The 20,598-nt window shown below is 50.3% G+C and overlaps 1 protein-coding gene across 2 annotated transcripts in view; it reads left to right on the top strand.

Moving 5' to 3' along the window:
- The window catches only part of CORO1B (coronin 1B), a 199,760-nt gene that overhangs the window by 63,743 nt on the left and 115,419 nt on the right, over positions 1 to 20,598 (top strand). For both annotated transcript variants that reach the window (XM_086953250.1, XM_086953251.1), the window contains one exon: positions 10,305 to 10,507. In XM_086953250.1, the coding sequence (XP_086809376.1) occupies positions 10,307 to 10,507 (201 nt within the window). In that variant the 5' untranslated portion in view covers positions 10,305 to 10,306. The remainder of the gene's footprint in view (positions 1 to 10,304; positions 10,508 to 20,598) is intronic.

Genomic DNA, 20,598 nt, shown 5'->3' on the forward strand with positions numbered 1-20,598 from the left:
CATTCTGTATTTTATTTGCTAGTATTTACGATTTAATTCTCAGAACATGGCTTCTGTTAGGGAAGTCACTCAACCTCCTCCTTTCCTGGAAAAACCGGGAAAGCCTACTTTACTATGGTCTGAGTGGTTTGGCTTATTTGAAAATCACATTTTGGCAATTGACGCATCTGACTATTCTCCTCCTAGGAAGTTTGCTCTTCTCTTTGGCAGTCTTGGGTTAGCTGCTCAACGCATTTTTAAGAGTCTGGTTCCCATTCCACCTCCAGTCGCTGATTCTGGGGATAGTCAGTGGAATGTTTATATAGAGGCTATTGCCAGATTAAAAAAGCAATTTGAAGAATCTCCTAATATCATGCTGGAGAGGCACAATTTCTATAAAAGAAAGCAAAAGGAGGATGAAAAAATTGATGAATATATTTCGGCATTAAGGGTGTTAGCGATTACTTGTGATTTTGGCCCTTTGCTAGATAATTATATTTGTGATCAATTCGTGTTCAATTGTTCATCTACCAAGGTGAAAGAAAGAATTCTCAGTTGTAAGAATCCATCGTTATCTGAAGTTATTGACCTTAGCCTTAGTATTGAAAGATCAATAACTTCTACCAAAGCCATGTCAGTAGATACTGCCACTAAGGTTAATTTTATTTCGGATGAAGCGTCTGAAGAAGGTCTATATGCTATTTCTAGTAAAGAAACTAAGGAGAAATGGCAAAGTAAAACTAATGGTAACCTGAATAAACAAAACTTTTGTTTTAGGTGTGGATCCAAATTTCACATTGGGAATTTTAAAGGGTGTCCTGCCATGAACAAACGTTGTGTTTTGTGCAAAAAAGTGGGGCATTTTCAAAAGGTTTGCAGATTCCAAAAGAAATCTGTTAAGGTCAAGTACGTGGACATGGATGAATGTTGTGACAACTTTGATAATCTGATGTTGATGGTGGAGTGTGAGGATTCCGAGCCTATTAAAGGGCCTTTATGTGAAGCCATAATTGACAATGTTAAGTTACAAGTAATGGCCGACTCTGGAGCTCCCATTACTATCCTCAGGGATTCTACATTTTTTGATAAATGGGGAAATGATATGAAATTAAATCAATCAGATGTTAATTCAAAAGCTTTCGGTGAGAAAGATATTGACATGTTAGGCTTTTTCTTAGCTAACGTTGAGGTCCTAGGTAGATCCATAGTTACAAAGGTCTATGTGGCAATTAAAGGGAAAGATATTGTGGGTTGGAAGGACCTCGCTAAGATGGGCCTATATCTTGTCCCGGGGGATGAGAATCCAATTAAAGTACGAGAATTTCCTATCTGTTTTGTAGAGGATGCAAAAATTGATAGAGCTGATCTTTTAAATGAGTTTAAAAATGTGTTTAGCAACAAAATTGGCCTGGTGAAAGGGGCGGAACACAAGATTAGACTTATTCCGGGAGCATCTCCTGTTTTCCATAAGGTTCGCCCTGTTCCTCTTAGTGTCAGGGCTGAACTTAAAAAGATGCTGGAGGATTTGGTTAAAGACAAAATTATAGAACCTTCAGAATCCTCTCAATGGGTTGCGCCCATCGTCGTAGCTCGCAAGAAAAATAATGAGATCAGGCTATGTGCGGACCTCAGGGGTCTCAATAAAAACATTAAAATTGACTGTCATCCCCTCCCTAAAATTCAAGAACTGTTGGCAAATCTAGGTGGAGCCAGATGGTTTTCATTGTTGGACTTAAAGTCCGCTTACCATCAAATTCCCTTGTCTAAAGACTCTCAAGAGTTAACAACCTTTGTTACGCCATTCGGAGCTTTTAAGTTTCTGAGACTTCCATTTGGGTTAGCTTCAGCGGCTAGCGTTTTTCAAAGGTTAATGGACTCTTTGTTTGGGGATCTGGTGGGGGTACAAGCATATTTGGATGACATTTTGATTTTTGCAAAGACAATGGATGAACATAATATCCTACTAAAAAAAGTTTTGTCCATCCTGGGAAGTAGAGGTATGACCGTCAGAGAGGACAAATGCAAGTTCGGGGTGTCCGAGTTAGAGTACTTGGGTCATTCAATTTCGGAATCTGGCATTAGACCTACATTTTCTGTGGTTAGGGCGCTGTTAGAAGCTAAACCTCCAAGTGATAAGGATGCTCTGCGTTCATTTCTAGGACTGGCAGAGTACTATGCCAGGTTCGTGGAAGGGTACGCCCAGGTGGTGGAACCTCTGCGGTTACTTCTTAAAAAAGGCCAAAGGTTTGTTTGGACCAAAGATTTAGACGAGACCTTTGCTAAAGTCAAGGATTTGATTGTTTCTGCACGTTCTCTTCAGGCGTTTAGAGATGATTCCATGTGCATTATTGCTGTTGACGCAAGCATGAAAGGTCTTGGAGCTGTGTTATGTCAACAGGTAGAGGGCAAAGAACACACTGTAGCCTTCGCCTCTAGATCTTTGAAGGATTTTGAAAAGCATTACAGCACAATTGAGAGGGAGGCGTTGGCCTGTGTGTGGGCGGCTCAAAAGTTTAAGATGTACATCTGGGGCCGCAAGTTTGTGATGCTGTCTGACCATAAACCCCTTTCATTTATTTTTAGCAAAGTTTCTGGTACTAATAGTCTTTCTCCTAGGCTGACTAGATTGGTCTCTAAACTTCAGGAATTCAACTTTGAGTTAAGACACATTACTGGGGGGAAAAACTTCAGAGCAGATTGCTTGTCCAGGATGTTGATGGACAAAGATGATGAGGATGACATGGTAGAGGAAGACGTGGAATGTGTGTCAGTGGTGGACGCTGTTGAGGAATGGAATTCGGTTGTGTCCGAAAAGGATTGGAAGGAGGCTAGTGAAATGGATGGTATTTTGTCCCAAGCTTTGAAGTTTTCCGCTAATGTTTGGCCAGAGGTTAGAAACCTATCTGGGGATCTAAGGAATTTTGCTCAGGTGGCAGAGGAACTGTCGGTCAAGGATGGAGTTTTATTGAGAGGCGATAAGTTTGTTCCTCCCGGTGGTTTAAGAAACACTATTATCAAGTTAGCCCATGAGGGTCACCTTGGTGTGACCAAGACTTGTATGAGAATCAAAGCTCATTATTGGTGGTCGGGTATTGATTCCCAGGTAAGAGCTACTGTGGACAATTGTGAGGAATGTTTGTTGTCTGATAAACATTGGAAGACTCACCAGGCCCCGTTACAACCTTCTCAATTTCCGGGGATGGCTTGGGAGAAGGTTGCTTTAGATTTCTCCGGTCCATATAAAGTACTTCCGGAAGGGAAGAGGTACCTTATCTTAGCAATCGATTATTTTTCAAAGTGGATGTATTATAGGTTCGTAGAGGCTCCGGATTCAGATAATACCATTTCTTTTCTGGAAAGATTGTTCCTGTTGGAAGGAGCCCCTCGAATCTTAGTGACCGACAATGGGACCCATTTTGTCTCAGACAAAATGTGTAAATTTTTGAAAATCCACGATGTAAAGCAGCTGAAGGTGGCGCTTTATTCGCCCTCTTCTAATGGACTGGTAGAGCGTGGCAATAAGGTTTTGAAAGAAGGAATTCAAACGGCCCTAGCATCTGGTGTGGATGTTTTTAAGTTTTTGGAAAAGAAAATTTGGAATTATAATGTCTCTCCCCATTGTACGACTCAAGTGTCCCCTTTCCAATTGTTGCGGGGTAGGGAATTTCATTCCCCCTTATTTCCTGCTTGGTTAAGGAAGGTGGAGGGCAATCAATTTCCTTCAATTAGGGATGACATTGACTTTTCGGTTAAACTGAAGCAGGCAGTAATGAAAGAGAATTTTGACAGATCAAAAAGCGTGAAGGACGTTCAAATGTTGGTGGGGGATTGGGTTATGATCAAAAAACCCTATAAAGTTGCGAAAGGTTTGTCTATGTTTTCAAGTCCTGTTCAAATTCTTAAAGTCAGCAAGAATGCTGTTTTTCTGTGGGACAAAGGCTGGTGGAACGTGAGACAATTGGCAAAGTTGACTGCAGACCAGGCAGCCCTCATTTCTAGGAGGAAAAATTTATCTACTCAGGAGGGATGTGATTGGTCGCATTGGCTTCAACCAAATGTAGTTCAATCTAATGTTGGTTTGACTCCTACTTCACCTACTCCCTCTAAAGATTCCTCTCCTACACAAGGTTCTGTAGTTTCCCCTGCAGTTCCGTCTTGTAGTCGCAGTGGTCCTATTAGGAGACCCCCTGCAAGATATAACGAGTTTATTTCCTTTTAATTGTTTTATTATTACTCTTTTTCTGTATTTTTGCATAAGGGGGAAGGTGATGTAGTGTATTGTATTCTTTGTTGTTCTATTCTCGTGCTAATTATCCTTATCTCGTGAGCGCATGTATGAGCACATGCACAGAATGTATACATGTATTCTTTTGAATGAAGGGGCGCCTTCAGAAGCCAGGCGTCCGTTGTGTTTGTTCAGTTGCTACTTGGACTCCTGGCTGATGAGGAGCTCCTCCTGTGATTGGAAACCTACCATTAAACTCCTTTTGGAATATATTCCTTCTCTGGAATCTTATTTAAGACTTCTTGTCTTCTACAACTGGGCTCTGTCTGCCCTGTTTGTTTCCCTGCCTCCACTGGGCTCTGTCTGCCCTGTTTGTTTCCTTGCCTCCACTGGGCTCTGTCTGCCCTGTTTGTTTCCCTGCCTCCACTGGGCTCTGTCTGCCCTGTTTGTTTCCCTGCCTCTACTGGGCTCAGTGTGCCCTGTTTGTTTCCCTGCCTCCACTGGCCTCTGTCTGCCCTGTTTGTTTCCCTGCCTCCACTGGGCTCTGTCTGCCCTGTTTGTTTCCCTGCCTTCCCTGGGCTCTGTCTGCCCTGTTTGTTTCCCTGCCTCCACTGGGCTCTGTCTGCCCTGTTGGTTTCCCTGCCTCCACTGGGCTCTGTCTGCCCTGTTTGTTTCCCTGCCTCTACTGGGCTCAGTGTGCCCTGTTTGTTTCCCTGCCTCCACTGGCCTCTGTCTGCCCTGTTTGTTTCCCTGCCTCCACTGGGCTCTGTCTGCCCTGTTTGTTTCCCTGCCTTCCCTGGGCTCTGTCTGCCCTGTTTGTTTCCCTGCCTCCACTGGGCTCTGTCTGCCCTGTTGGTTTCCCTGCCTCCACTGGGCTCTGTCTACCCTGTTTGTTTCCCTGTGTCCCCTGGGCTCTGTCTGCCCTGTTTCTTTCCCTGCCTCCTCTGGGCTCTGTTTGCCCTGTTTGTTTCCCTGCCTCCCCTGGGCACAGTCACAGTGTGCCCTGTTTGTTTCCCTGCCTCCCCTGGGCTCTGTCTGCTGTGTTGCCCCCCTTGAACCCTGTCTGTCCTGCCTGTATCCTTGTCCCCCTTGGGCTCTGTCTATCCTGTCTGCCCCTTCCTCGGGCACCAGGCTGGCACCCGCTCTGAGTCTGGCTCAGTTCTCGTCGGCTCCTTTTGTATTCTTGTTTTGTTTGTGTTGACGTGTTGTTTGCAGGTGCCTCGCCGCGCAGGCTGCCTCCTGGGTCCTCCTGGCCCTTGGAAGTTGCAGCCTCGCTGCCTTCCAGGGCTTCCGGATGTGTGCACCTGTCCAGAGGGCGGGGACATTCTTTGCAGTCAGTCCTCCGCCCGCTCCAGGGCCGGGCCTGCGCCTCCTGCTCAGCAGGTCTGCGGGGCCGCCGCCACCGGTGCCTGTCGACAGAGGCCCGGACACGGCAGAGCTCTGGAGGGCAGCGACTGCCCTCTACTGGTCACCTTCAGCATCCTGCCTGCTTCCCTGGGGGTGCTTCAGGACTTTGGTGTGGCTGTGCTCTGCAGACAGATGTAGGCGCCCGTCCTGTGAATGCCCTCAGCTGAGAAGCACACACTTGGTTCATCGCCCTGCAGGGGCCTTCTGTGTGCACCTGGGTGCATTAGAGCTGCAGTCTGCTGGCGAACAGCATGTTTGTGTTGATGCAGCAAGTTTTCCACTTAACTCTGCAGAGACGGCGCCTGCGGCTGTGGGTTCGGATGTCATGGAAGGTGGATTGGTAGAGCGCTGCTTGCCACCCGTGAGGGATCCAGGCGCTAGGTTTTTCATGGCGGTTCACTTTGTGGCAGTAGGGGACCCTCCCTGCCTAAAGTCGCTCATTCGATAGAGCACAGTAGGCCCTTGCAGCTTGCTGCTCAAACTCTCGCAGGTTTGATGTGACTTCCTGTGGTCCCTACAGATGCTTCCCAGTGGGGCTCTGGGTGTCCTGGCCCTCGCCTAACCCATATCCGCTGTGTTTGTCCTGGTGGTCCACATACAGGACTGGTCTGATTCCCCAGGGTCCTAGTGCACGTTGTAGAGTTGGCATTGCAGCACGTGAGGCTGAGCACTCACCTGGAGCGCTCTCTTCCCGCCCTAGCCTTCCTTCCAAGTGTAGGGTTACAGTGGGCCTATGATGAGAGGAGAACAAGTTTACTACAAAGCACAAGTTTACTACACATCCTCCTCTTTTATCTAGAAATGTAATACAGCCTGTCTCCCTCCCCTGCCCATCTGCCCAGAGACATTGCAAGGTATCTGCCTGTGTATAGCTGGCCACGGCTTGTATAGAGGCTCAGAGCCGTCTCCTGTAGGAGCTTGAGAATGGAGCTGATGAGTAAGGCCCATCAAGCTCTGCTTCTGCACCTCGCACTTGCTGCACCCCGTCTTGGTGCAAGCAGTGCGGAGTCTTTCTGCGTGCAGCTGTAATGCTCTCCTACCTCCAGCCATTGAGTGCATCACAGCTGGCCCAGAGGTCGCAGCGTACTTCTCGCCATGATACCCCAGGAGAGGCAAGGCCACTAACCATGGACTGGAAGGGGACTACTGAAAGGCAGGAGGTGGGAGAAATGCTCAGACCATTACTCTTATGAAAGCAGGTCTCCCTCCCCACTCGTCCAGTGTGGACAAGACATTCGGCTTTCATCTTGTGATAGTCTACTGTGCCAGCCGTGGTTTAGCAACTGGCCTATAATAGGGTTTGAGTGGGTTGCATCTCCCAGGCATGCAGCACACAGTCACATGAAGTACCCCCAGTGGTTAACAAGTCTGTTCCTCCTGGGCGATATCCATACATATAGTTACCCACCCTAGTCATATGCCAGCAGGCTCCTTCTGGCCATATGGGAACACCCCAAGTGATCGACCTTCCTAGGCTACCACCATATGCCCATCCTGGTCCTATACCAGCCTGTCCCTCCTGGGAATCCGTCAAACAGGTATTTTCATACCACACTTGTTGTGCTCCACCCTAGGGTTATACCACCCTGTGTCTCGTAGGTATTTTTCATGCAGATTTTTGCAATCCATTAATTACCATAATTGTTTAAATCTTTCCTTCATCCTTTTGTAAGCACTCTCCCCAGCTTCCTCCACCCTAGTGTTATAGCGGCCCCCTCAGCCCCCCCCCCCCCCACCCCCCCCCGGCGTCTTCCATGCAGGTGATGAAGCACCTTAGTGTTATAGCGGCATCTCCCTCCCCAGCGACCTCCATGCAGGTGGTGTACCACCCTAGTGTCATAGAGGCCTCTAACAAACACCCCCCTCTCCCCCCCCCCCCCGGCGTCTTCCATGCAGGTGGTGAACCATTGTGATATTGCAGCCCCCTCCCCCCGGCGTCTTCCATGCAGTTGGTGAACCACCCTAGTGTTATAGCGGCTTCGCTCTCCCCAGCGTCCTCCATGCAGGTGGTGAACCACCCTAGTGTTATAGCGACCTCTTCCCCCCCCCCCCCACTCCACCCCCACCCCCAGAGTCCTCCGTGCAGGTGTTGAACCACCCTAGTATTATAGCGGCCTCCCACTCCCCACCCCCCCAGGCGTCTTCCTTGCAGGTGGTGAACCACCATAGTGTTATAGCTGCTTCTCCCTCCCCAGCGTCCTCCATGCAGTTGGTGAACCACCCTAGTGTTATAGCTGCTTCGCTCTCCCTGGCGTCCTCCATGCAGGTGGTGTACATCCCTAGTGTTATAGCGGGTTCTCTTTCCCTTGCGTCCTCCATGCAGGTGGTGAACCACCCTAGGATTATATCGGCCTCTGTCTCCCCCCGGCATCTTCCATGCAGTTGGTGAACCATCTTTGTGTTTTAACAGCCTCTGTCTCTCTCTTTTTCTACCCTGGTGTCTTCCATGCAGGTGGTAAACCACCCTAGTATTATAGCGGCCTCTATTCCCCCCCCCCCCCCCCCCCACCTACTCCCCCTCCCTCCCCGGCGTCTTCCATGCAGGTGGTGAACCATCTTTGTGTTATAGCAGCCTCTCTTTCTCTCTTTGCAGGCAGTGAACCACCCTAGGGTTACACTAGTCTGTCTGTGCCAGATAGCTTTCAAGCAGATGCTTACCACCCTAGCATTATACCAGCCAGACCTTCAAGTGCTTCCTCTGGGCAGATCATACCAGCCTGGCCTTTATGAGCATCCTCTATGCAGATGGTGGACCACCCTAGCTTATGCAAGCCTTTCTCCTGGGCACACTCCTTGCAGTTGGTGATGCACGCTAGTTATACCAGTCCTTTCTTTCCAGACATGCTGCATACTTTGTTACGGTCACATTGTCCAGTTATGTTCGTGTCACTGGGCATCTTGCGTGATCTTACCACTGTGCATTAATTTCGGTCACTCGTGTCTGCATGATCTTACCACAAGCCCTGCTCAGGATACTGCTGTTTCTTGGAGATATGGCCTTTGTGATTGAAGGGCTGTGGTTCAGGAAGTCTTTGTGCTCAAAAAACCATCTAGCAATAAATGTTGTCACTTTGACACCATTCTAATTTTGAAATGCAAGCTTCCTTTTGTTTGCTGAAGGCTTCTCTGGTCAGACTTTGCTCAGGGCAGGGTATAAAGTGAGTGGATTCCTTGTTAATAGCTCTTCTAAAACACACCCTGAACTTTCATGAAGAAACGTGTATGTGCTTAACTCTCTTCTACAGTCCTGCCCTCTCCTTTCTGTTTCTTTCCTCCACAGGTAGCTCCTGTGTGTCCCCCTTCCTCTTCAAACACCATCTCTCTCCTCCGTCCATCCTTTTCTTCCACAGGTATCCCAACTCTCTTTCTGCATGCACCTTCCTCAGCAAGTTCCCCTGATCTCCCCGGTCCATCCTCTTCCCCCAGAGGTTGCCCAGCTCTCTTCCTGCATGCCCCCTTCCTCAACAGGTACCCCTGCTCTCCTCTGTCTATCCTCTCCCCCCGGAGGTTGCACAGCTCTCTTCCTGCATGCCCCCTTCCTCTGCATGTCCCCCCTGCTCTCCTCTGTCTATCCTCTTCCCCAGAAGTTGCCCAGCTCTCTTCCTGCATGCCCCCTTCCTTTGCAGCCCCCCCTGCTCTCCTTTGTCTATCCTCTCCCCCAAGAGGTTGCCCAGCTCTCTTCCTGTGTGTCCCAGTTCCTATGCAGGTCCCCTGCTCTCCTCTGTCTATCCTCTTCCCCAGAGGTTGCCCAGCTCTCTTCCTGCATGCCCCCTTCCTCTGCAGGCCCCCTGCTCTCCTCTGTCTATCCTCTCCCACCAGAGGTTGCCCAGCTCTCTTCCTGCATGCCCCATTCCTCTGCAGGTTACCCCGGGTCTGACTCTCGCTATATACGTCCTGCTATCCTTAGTCTCCAGCCCCTTCTAGCCAGCTGGTCCATCTCTTCTGTTTGTAATTCCTTTCTTACCATCATTGTTTAAATCTTTCCTTCATCCTCTTGTAAGCACACTCAGTTTTTTCCCTGTCCCCCGCCCTGCAGCACGCTTTACCTTTGCTTACCTTTTCTCTACACAGGAGTTGACTCAGTCAATAGTCTACCTATTTTTATTACCCGTACTACTCCATTTCTGCCTCTTGTCAACCCCTTATTCTGTGCAGTTTCTAATCTTTCTCCCTCTTGTCTGTTCTTCTCTGCCTCATGAACACTTACGTTGTCTCTGCCCTGCTTACGTCATTTGTTCTGCCGCTTCCTCCTTTGTTTCTTCAGCAGTTTGCGCTTCTCTGTACTGCTTTTCGTCTGTACATCCCATGTTCTGCTTTGAATGTTTTGTTGTCCCTCCAGTAGCTGTTTTTCCACCCTTCCCCTGCCTGCTTAGCATCTCTGTAGTCTGCACCACTCCTCTGCAGTTTGTTCCGATTGCTCTCATTCTGTATCCCTTTGTGTGCTTGTTCCCGCTCTCATTGCTTCTCCCCGCCTGCTTCTTCTTTTCACACATTTCCCTCTGCAGTTCTGCTTCTCTATATGTGTCTGCTCACTGACTGACTTCTTTCCATTCCTCATTTCGTCTCTTCTTCTCCTTTCTTTTTCCCATGAATATGTCCGTCTCAGCCCTTCCCATCTTTCTAATTTTTAATCTCCGTCTCTGCTCTCTTTGCCTCATTGGGTGACCATCCATTCTGTATTGTTTCCCTACAGCAATGTCCTTCCGGAAAGTGGTGCGTCAGAGTAAATTCCGCCACGTCTTTGGGCAGGCAGTGAAGAACGACCAGTGTTACGATGATATCCGTGTGTCCAGGGTCACCTGGGACAGCACCTTCTGTGCAGTCAACCCCAAGTTTGTCGCCATCATCATAGAGGCCAGCGGAGGTGGGGCATTCATGGTCCTGCCTCTCAGCAAGGTAAGAGTGAGGTGCATTGTGTGCTGATGCAGGGCTGTAAAGATTCTCCATCTCAGTATGGTAAGAGTGCGGTGCATTGTGAGTGCTGATGCAGGGCTGTAAAAGTTCTCCATCTTAGTTTGGTAAGAGTGCGGTGCATTGTGTGCTGATGCAGGGCTGTAAAGATTCTCCATCTCAGTATGGTAAGAGTGAGGTGCATTTTGAGTGCTGATGCAGGGCTGTAAAGGTTTTCCATCTTAGTTTGGTAAGAGTGCGGTGCATTGTGTGTGCTGGTGCAGGGCTGTAAAGGTTCTCCATCTTAGTATGGTAAGAGTGCGGTGCATTGTGAGTGCTGATGCAGGGCTTTAATGGTTCTCCATCTTAGTATGGTAAGAGTGAGGTGCATTGTGTGTGCTGATGCAGGGCTGTAAAGGTTCTCCATCAGTATGGTAAGAGTGTGGTGCATTGTGAGTGCTGATGCAGGGCTGTAAAGGTTCTCCATCTTAGTATGGTAAGAGTGCGGTGCATTGTGTGTGCTGATGCAGGGCTGTGAAGGTTCTCCATCTTAGTATGGTAAGAGTGAGGTGCATTGTGAGTGCTGATGCAGGGCTTTAATGGTTCTCCATCTCAGTATGGTAAGAGTGCGGTGCATTGTGAGTGCTGATGCAGGGCTTTAATGGTTCTCCATCTTAGTATGGTAAGAGTGAGGTGCATTGTGTGTGCTGAGGCAGGGCTTTAATGGTTCTCCATCTTAGTATGGTAAGAGTGCGGTGCATTGTGTGTGCTGATGCAGGGCTTTAAAGGTTCTCCATCTTAGTATGGTAAGAGTGTGGTGCATTGTGTGTGCTGAGGCAGGACTTTAATGGTTCTCCATCTCAGTATGGTAAAAGTGAGGTGCATTGTGTGTGCTGTTGCAGGGATTTATTGGTTCTCCATCTCAGTATGGTAAGAGTGAGGTGCATTGTGTGTGCTGAGGCAGGGCTTTAATGGTTCTCCATCTCAGTAAGAGTGAGGTGCATTGTGAGTGCTGATGGAGGGCTGTAAAGGTTCTCCATCTTAGTATGGTAAGAGTGAGGTGCATTGTGAGTGCTGATGCAGGGCTTTAATGGTTCTCCATCTCAGTATGGTAAGAGTGCGGTGCATTGTGAGTGCTGATGCAGGGCTTTAATGGTTCTCCATCTTAGTATGGTAAGAGTGCGGTGCATTGTGAGTGCTGATGCAGGGCTGTAAAGGTTCTCCATCTTAGTATGGTAAGAGTGCGGTGCATTGTGAGTGCTGATGCAAGGCTTTAATGGTTCTCCATCTCAGTATGGTAAGAGTGCGGTGCATTGTGAGTGCTGATGCAGGGCTGTAAAGGTTCTCCATCTCAGTATGGTAAGAGTGAGGTGCATTGTGTGTGCTGTTGCAGGGCTGTAAAGGTTCTCCATCTTAGTATGGTAAGAGTGAGGTGCATTGTGAGTGCTGTTGCAGGGCTGTAAAGGTTCTCCATCTTAGTATGGTAAGAGTGCGGTGCATTGTGTGTGTTGAGACAGGGCTTTAATGGTTCTCCATCTCAGTATGGTAAGAGTGAGGTGCATTGTGTGTGCTGAGGCAGGGCTTTAATGGTTCTGCCTGTCAGTAAGGTAAGAGTGAGATACATTGCGAGTGCTGATGCTGGGCTTTAATGGTTCTCCATCTCAGTATGGTAAGAGTGCGGTGCATTGTGTGTGCTGAGGCAGGGCTTTAATGGTTCTCCCATCTCAGTATGGTAAGAGTGAGGTGCATTGCGAGTGCTGAAGCTGGGCTTTAATGGTTCTCCATCTCAGTATGGTAAGAGTGAGGTGCATTGTGTGTGCTGAGGCAGGGCTTTAATGGTTCTCCATCTCAGTATGGTAAGAGTGAGGTGCATTGCGAGTGCTGATGCAGGGCTTTAATGGTTCTCCATCTCAGTATGGTAAGAGTGAGGTGCATTGCGAGTGCTGATGCAGGGCTTTAATGGTTCTCCATCTCAGTATGGTAAGAGTGAGGTGCATTGTGTGTGCCGAGGCAGGGCTTTAATGGTTCTGCATCTCAGTATGGTAAGAGTGAGGTGCATTGTGAGTGCTGTTGCTGGCTTTAATGGTTCTCCATCTCAGTATGGTAAGAGTGAGGTCCATTGTGAGTTCTGATGCAGGGCTTTAAAGGTTCTGCATGTGAGTAGGAACCTCTGTCTGTTGGTACGGAGGGAATCTGAGTAGAAACAGCGACACAGGTGACAGTCTTAATACAATACTATTGTGCTCCTGCAAGGCCTAGGAGCCTGGCACACCTGCGAACTGTGTGTAAGAAGAATGTTTGTATAACTTAATATAAGTCACACAAAGATCATAGGCATATATTTTCAACAGTTTCTCGGAATACAAAATAATGAGTAATATTGCGAAGTCGAGAGAGAAATACATATTTGAATATATGAATATTAGTTTACAGTGACATGTCTGTCTGTCTTTTTTTTTTTTAACAGTTTTAAAGACTCGACACATGCTTAATCCTATATTGGCAAGCTGACCTAGGACTTCTTTTTAAGGCGATTAATTGTTTAACTGGATTTCAAGAAATGTAATTGTTCCTCGATCACTATCGAGAACACACGCTGCAGCATCAGTCATAATCATGATTATTGTAAGGTTTCCTGAAAATCCTAGCCAAAGACTGGCATCGGTGTTCATGGTCCACGTGCTGTACCCAGGAGGCCAGCGCCTGCGCCAACAGACCTATGCGGTCCGGAAACAGAAGGATGACACACATGGGGACACTGCCGGCCACTTGGTTTCGTTGCGGAAATCTGGGCTCACCCACTGCAGATCGGCAAATGTGGTGTGGCCTTCCTTTGAGCCCATACTTCAAAATGTTCAAGCGATTTTAGTGAAAAAAAAAGACAAAATTAATAAGCAGTTGTCAGAAAAACCAGTAACATTGGAAAAATGATCACAAGTTATAAGGAAAACAAAAACCACCCTAATTCACTCATTGTTCTCATGCGTGAAATCCAGAACGGCAAAATGTCAGCGTCTTCCATGCAGAGTGCTGGGGGGACCCAGGCATTCCTTGGGGCTAACCTAGGAGAGTCTGCAGCCGGATAAAGGTTGGTGGCTGGTCCAGCTGAAAGTTTTCAGTTTGGGCTGAGGAAGATTTCTTCAGGCAGGACTCAGTAAATGCTGATAAATTGGTTAAGCAATCTCGCTGTAACCTGAAGCTACCACTAAATAAGCCTCGAGCTGGAAAAACAGTTACGCCGAAGTCTCAGATTTAGACAGTCTTGTCAGGTTATCCCTCTCTTCTAGGAGTATAACTTTGGTACTCCCCATGAGGGATAGCTTCCCTGTCCTCCAGGAATGAAACATTTCCCCATCACTTCGATATCTCTGCTAACTTGAAGTGGAGTCGCCAGACCTTCAGGACTCGCGCCTTGGACTCCATTTGAGGGTGTCCAATGTAGGAGAAGTCTTACAAATCTTCATGGAGGTTCACAAGAACATGTCTGTTTCAGCTGATCCTTTTGGGTTTCTACTAGGCACCAGTTTCCTCCGTCCCTAGGACCTCTGATGCCCTGGGTCACAAACGTTCCATGGTCTTGCAGGAGGTTTCTCTTGCAGCACCCTTGCTTCTTAGCCCTGTAGGTCAGCAGGAGGCTCACATAACCAGTCCTGGTGCAAACTGCTGGTGCAGAAATTCAAGGCAGAGCTGAAGTCCCCGCTCTGCACTCCTGGTGCTGTCGGGCAGCAGCAGGTCGGAGGCTTCTCTGGCTGCACCCTGGTTTCTTAGCCCTGTAGGTCAGCAGGACCTCACACAGCCTGTCCTGATGCAAACTGCTGGTGAAGAGGTTCAAGGTAGAGCTGGAGACCCCTCCTTGTGCTGTCTGGTAGCAGCAGGCAGGAGTCCTCTTTCCTCCTCAGTTCCAGGCAGATTCTCCTTCGGGTGGTTCGAATGTAAACTAGTCTGCTATCTCCTAATTACATTTTTAAGGTTCCTACTCCCAGTTTATCAGCAAAACTCTGCAGTTCCTGTCTTCAGGACACGTGTTGTAGCAACAATAGTGTTCCTGTGGGATCTCTTTTGGCCACATATGATACTGCACCCTGCAGAAGATGTGGTAAACCCACCTTACCTATAATGCATTGCATGCAAGACCCTACCATGAGTACATTGAAATATCAATGTCCATATATACAATTAGTTGCTTTGAAATGTGACAAAAGAATTATTATATTATTACTGGATTATGTTGTACTCTGTGTAGAGCTGATGAAGGGAAATTTATAGACTGTCTCCCATTAATGTGAGCCGTGCTAGTGAATAAAGTAATCACTGCCAAACTTGCTTAGGACAAAGCGTGTGTCCTGCCTGAAGCCCTTTAAGAATATAGTGCTCTGAGTCTGTAATTAAAAGCTGGGGAGTAACAACACATGGAACAGGGGGGTGTCATCATCAATCAATCATAGCATTTGTATAGGGCGCTACTCACCCGGAGGGGTCTCAAGGCGCTTGGGGTTGGGGGGGTCTGCTACTGCTCGAAGAGCCAGGTCTTGAGTTGCCGCCTGAAGGAAAGGTGGTCCTGGGTCAGTCGGAGGTGGGTGGGGAGAGAGTTCCATGTCTTGGCTGCCAGGTAGTAAAAGGATCTTCCTCCGGTGGTGGCTCTGCGGATGCGTGGAACGTCGGCGAGGGCGAGGCTGGTGGAACGTAGCTGGCGGGTGGGAGTGTAGAAGGTCAGGCGGTTGTTGAGGTACCTGGGGCCCAGGTTGTGGAGAGCCTTGTGTGCATGGGTGAGGAGTCTGAACGTGATCCGCTTGCTGACGGGGAGCTAGTGCAGGTCTCTCAGGTGTCCGGAGATGTGTCTGTGACTGGGATGTCCAGGATGAGTCGTGCGGAGGCATTCTGGATGCATTGGGAGTCTTTTTTGAAGTTTGGCTGTGGTTCCGGCGTAGAGGGTGTTCCCGTAGTCCAGTCGGCTGGTGACGAGTGCCTGGGTGACCGTCTTCCTGGTTTCGGTGGGGATCCACCGGAAGATCTTACGGAGCATACGCAGGGTGTTGAAGCATGATGACGAGGCGGCGTTGACTTGTCTGGTCATCGAGAGGGAGGAGTCCAGGATGAAGCCCAGGTTGCGTGCGTGGTCCGTTGGCTTGGGAGCGGTGCCCAGAGCAGGGGGCCACCAGGAGTCGTTCCTGGCGGAGGGTGATGATCCCAGGATGAGGACTTCCGTCTTGTCTGAGTTCAGCTTCAGGCGGCTGTTCCTCATCCATTCGGCGACGTCCCTCATCCCCTCGTGTAGGTTGGTTCTGGCGGTGGCGGGGTCGTTTGTGAGGGAGTGGATTAGCTGGGTGTTGGCGTAGGAGATGATGTTGAGGTTGTGTCAGCGTGCGAGGGGGCTCATGTAGACATTGAAGAGGGTAGGGCTGAGTGATGATCCTTGTGGTACGGCGCAGAGGACTTCGGTGGCCTTGGATCTGAACGGGGGCAGGCGGACCCTCTGGGTTCTTCCGGTGAGGAACGAGATGATCCATTCCAGTGCCCTCTCTCCTGGATTCCGATGTTGTTGAGGCGCTGCACTAGGGTGCGGTGGCAGACCGTGTCGAATGCTGCGGAGAGGTCCAGGAGGATGAGGGCCGCTGTTTCCCCGTTGTCGAGGAGGGATCTGATGTCGTCTGTGGCTGCGATGAGGGTGGTCTCGGTGCTGTGGTTGGCGCGGAAGCCGGACTGCGAGTGGTCGAGGGATCCGTTCGTCTCGAGGAAGGCGGCCAGATGACTGTTGACGGTCTTCTCGATGACCTTGGCAGGAAAAGGGAGGAGCGAGATGGGACGGTAGTTCTTGAGGTCGGTGGGGTCCGCTGTTGGTTTTTTCAGGAGGGCGCTGAGCTTCGGCGTGCTTCCAGCTCTCCGGGAAGGTGGCAGTGTTGAAGGAGGTGTTGATGATGTCCCGGAGTTGGGGTGCGATGATGGAGTCGGCTTTGTTGAAGACGTGGTGGGGGCAAACGGTCGGTAGGTGATCCGGAGTGGATGGTTTTCATCACGCGGGTGGTGTCTTCGGTGCTGACCGGAGTCCAGGCGCAGAGGGTGGTGGTGGGGGGACGTTGGCTCGGTGGTAGGGTGCATCGAAGCTGTTGTGTATGTCGGCGATCTTGCTGTGGAAGAAAGCGGCGAGGGCGTCGCAGAGGTCTTGCGAAGGAGTGATGTCGTTGTTTCCGGCGCTGGGGTTGGAGAGCTCTTTGACGATGTTGAAGAGTTCCTTGCTGTTGTGGGTGTTGTTGTCCAGTCGTTCCTTGAATGTTGTCTTCTTGGTGGAGCGGATCAGCTGGTGGTGTTTGCGGGTGGCGTGCTTGAGGGCAGTCATGTTGTCTGTGGTCTGGTTGTTGCTCCAGGCTTTCTCGAGGGAGCGGCAGTTCTACTTGGAGTTCTTGAGTTCATCGGTGAACCAGGAGGCTTTCTTGCTGCCGGGTCTGCTGGGAGGGGTCTTCAGTGGTGCGAGGTGGTCTGCGCAGATGGTGATCCACTGTGTGAGGTTGCTGGCTGCTGCGTTGGGGTCCGTTGTGCTGGCGGGAGGGTTCTGGCTGAGGCAGGTGGTGAGCTGGTCGTCGCTGATCTTGTTCCAGCTCCTGCGAGGAGCCTGTTGCGGGTGGTGGTGGGTCGTGGTTCTTCTGAAGCTGAAGTGGACTCAGCTGTGGTCCGTCTAGTGAAGTCCGGTGAAGTGGCTGAAGGAGATGTGCTTGCTGGAGGAGAAGACTTGGTCAAGCGTGTGGCCGGCGTAGTGGGTGGGGGTGTTAACCAGTTGCTTGAGTCCGAGGTTGTTGAGGTTGTCCAGCAGGGTGGTGGTGTTGGTGTCGTTGTTGTTCTCCAGGTGGAAGTTGAAGTCCCCTAGGAGGATGTAGTCAGCGGAGGGGAGGGCGTGCGGGCTGATGAAGTCTGCGATGTCTTCGCTGAATTGTGTGCGTGGTCCCGATGGTCTGTAGATGAGGGTGCCTCTGAGGGTCGTATTGGGGTCGGTGTGTATCTGGAAGTGGAGGTGTTCAGCGGCGGTGAGGGTGTCGTCGGAGTTGGTCGTGATGCGGACGGTGTTCTTATGTACGATGGCGATGCCTCCTCCGGTCTGGTTGATGCGGTCCCTCCTGGTGATCTTGTACCCGTCCGGGATGGCGATGGCTATGTCGGGGGCCGAGTAGGCGTTCATCCAGGTTTCCATGAGGAAGGCGACGTCTGGTGATGTTGTGTCGAGGAGGTTCCAGAGTTCCACGGTGTGTCTGTGGATGGAGCGGGTGTTGAGCAAGATGCACTTGAGGTGGTTCTTGCTGGCGCTCGGCTTGGCGGGTGCGGTGCAGGTTCGGAGGCAGGTGAAACGGCAGACTTTGCAGGTGAAGGGTCTGTGGGAGCATTTTGGGGTGGCTCGGTAGCAGGCAGGGTTCCGGCCGGCGTTGAGTGCGTTGAGGGTGGCGGCGTCGTAGGTCCGTCGGGTGGTCTTGTGGAGTTCGGGGGTCCTGGCGCTGGGCGCGGTCCAGACGTGGACGGGCGCAGATGGGCTTGCATTTGGCGCGCGCGTCATAAGTAAGGAGCCGGGAGGGTGGGTCAGCTGGTTGGCGGGAGCGGGGCAGCGAATGGGCTGGAGGGAGGCGGGCCGCAGGGAGGCAGCAGCGGGAAAAGTGGTCGGAGGGCGGCTCAGCGGCGGCTGGGTCGTCCGGCGTCTGAAGGCAAAAACGAAGGCAGAAATGAGGCAGGAAGCAGAGTTGCGTGGGGGCGACCTCGCCCGGTTAGAGGCTTAGCGGTCGCTGGGAGGTTCCAAGAAGAGACAAGGCGGTACTAAGGAGGGGCTACTAAGCCTATTGACCATTAAAAAGCCACTATTTACAAAGTACAGGGACAGGAGCCAATTAAAGAAATGGGCGGGAAGTGGGCGGAGCGTTATGCCCATATTCTGACTACAGCATGTCTCAAAGAGACAGCGCAAGCGTTGCCTAGGCAATACCTAAAATCTGTTTTCTTCCAGTATAGGTTGGAAGGTGAGGATGTAGCAGTGCACAGTATGCATACACATACAGGGCCGTATGAAGAGGCTGACGGTGGTGGTCAGCACTGGAAAATCAGATCAGTCTCAGCCGCGGGGAAGCGGGTTCATTGCTTGAGCAACTCTAGCTGCAGAAATCCCCTACATGTCGCTGTGAAATCCTTGAGATGGGGAGTTGTCTACTCTCTTCTCTGTTCAGTAATAAACAATCCGAGACAGCTGAAGGCCATGTTGAGGCGTATTGACAGACCTGGTTATGGGTTTTGGACCCGGAATAGCAAGGGTTCAGTGCGCCAGGATGGAGCCCCAATACCCCATCCCTTCCAAGTTCTCCAGTTGTAGGAGTGTCATACATACACCCATTCCATAGCATATAAAAGCTCCTTGCTTTTATATCCAGTGCTGCAGTGCTTCCCTGGGCGTCCTCCCCTTTGGAGGATGGGGGGAGAGGAGCACCTCCCCTAGTGTATGTTGTGGTCACAGCCAGTGGAATCTTTTTTCAGTGTTGTAAGACTGCTGCGGTTTTGTTGTGTTTTTAGTCTGTATCTAGGTGTGTTCTCCAATGTGGCCATTGGGTGGGGCCCGTGTCTTACAAATAACTTTGGCGTCAGTGGCGTGCTTTGGCAGTCCTGGCAGTCCCATGGCTTCATGGTGTCTGCCAGCAGGTGAGCGGGTGCTGTATATGCGAGAGGGAAGGGCGTGTCATGCCTTTGCCTTTAGTGTTCCAGTCTCTGTTACACTACAACCGACTGCGGCTGCCACTTGGTCACCCTCTTGCTCCCTTGGATCCATCGCGCAGTTATCTTTGCTGCAGCTGCATCCGCCTCGTCTGGCACGGCTCCCTGAGCCTATGACAGCCTTTCAGACATTAAAGCGTGTCTGATCCCGCTCCTTCACTATGTGAAACTGAACTAGGCAGTGGGTTGAGAGATGTGTTTTTTGCCTAGCCAGTAGTAGACACGAATCTTTTCTGAAGAAAGGAAAGACTGTGCTTAGTGTTTCCTTGCTTTGCTGTTGCCATGCTTTCCCTATTTATTGAGGAAAACTAAAGCTTGCACTTCTGTTAACCGAGTTGTGCCTGTTTGTGCTTCTGCTCCAACCTAGCAGTACTTGCCCTCTGAAGATGGGATGCATGCACGGGTAATGCCTGCTTGTGCTTCTGCTACCCTAGCAGGAGAAGTGTGGAGAAGTGTGGCTCAGGGGTTAGAGGCGGCAGACCCAGAAGCTGAGATCGGCCCTGGACCAGGGTTCAATTCCCCGCCCCGACGGGGGTTGGGCTCATTAATTCCACGGACTCGATAATTCTCACTCCGGTGCCTACTCGACTCACGGGTTCACACTCTGCGACTCTGGGCAATAGCTTGCTTAATCTCCACAACGGCCCCTCGCGGCGGGATGCCTGGCTTTCACCTTGTGGATACCCTGCCGGGGTATCTCACAGGGGAATACCAGGATGGGTTCCCTAAGCAAGCGCATAGATGCCTGCGATGTGGGCGATTTGCGCTATATAAATACATGTACATTTACATTTACATTTAGCTGTACGTGTCCTCTGCAGGAGGGATGCTTGCGCTGGTAATACCTACCTGTGCTGATTCTACCCTAGCTGTGCCTGTCCTCTGCAGGAGGGATGCTTGCACGGGTAATGTCTACTTGTGCTTCTGGTGCCCTAGCAGTACTTGTCTTCTGCAGGAGGGATGCTTGCGCGAGTAATGCCTGCTTGTGCTGCGAGTAATGCCTGCTTGTGCTGATTCTACCCTAGCTGTACCTGTCCTCTGCAGGAGAGAAGCTTGCAGGGGTAATGCCTGGTGCGGATTCTACCCTAGCTGTACCTGTCCTCTGCAGGAGAGAAGCTTGCATGGGTAATGCCTGCTTTTGCTGATTCTACCCTAGCTGTACCTGTCCTCTGCAGGAGAGAAGCTTGCATGGGTAATGCCTGCTTTTGCTGATTCTACCCTAGCTGTACCTGTCCTCTGCAGGAGGGATGCTTTCGCGGGTAATGCCTGCTTGTGCTGATTCTACCCTAGCTGTACCTGTCCTCTGCAGGAGGGATGCTTTCGCGGGTAATGCCTGCTTGTCCTGATTCTACCCTAGCTGTACC

This window comes from Lissotriton vulgaris, chromosome 1_2 (assembly GCF_964263255.1).
Source record: "Lissotriton vulgaris chromosome 1_2, aLisVul1.2, whole genome shotgun sequence".
In the NCBI taxonomy this organism is placed as follows: Eukaryota; Metazoa; Chordata; class Amphibia; order Caudata; family Salamandridae; genus Lissotriton; species Lissotriton vulgaris.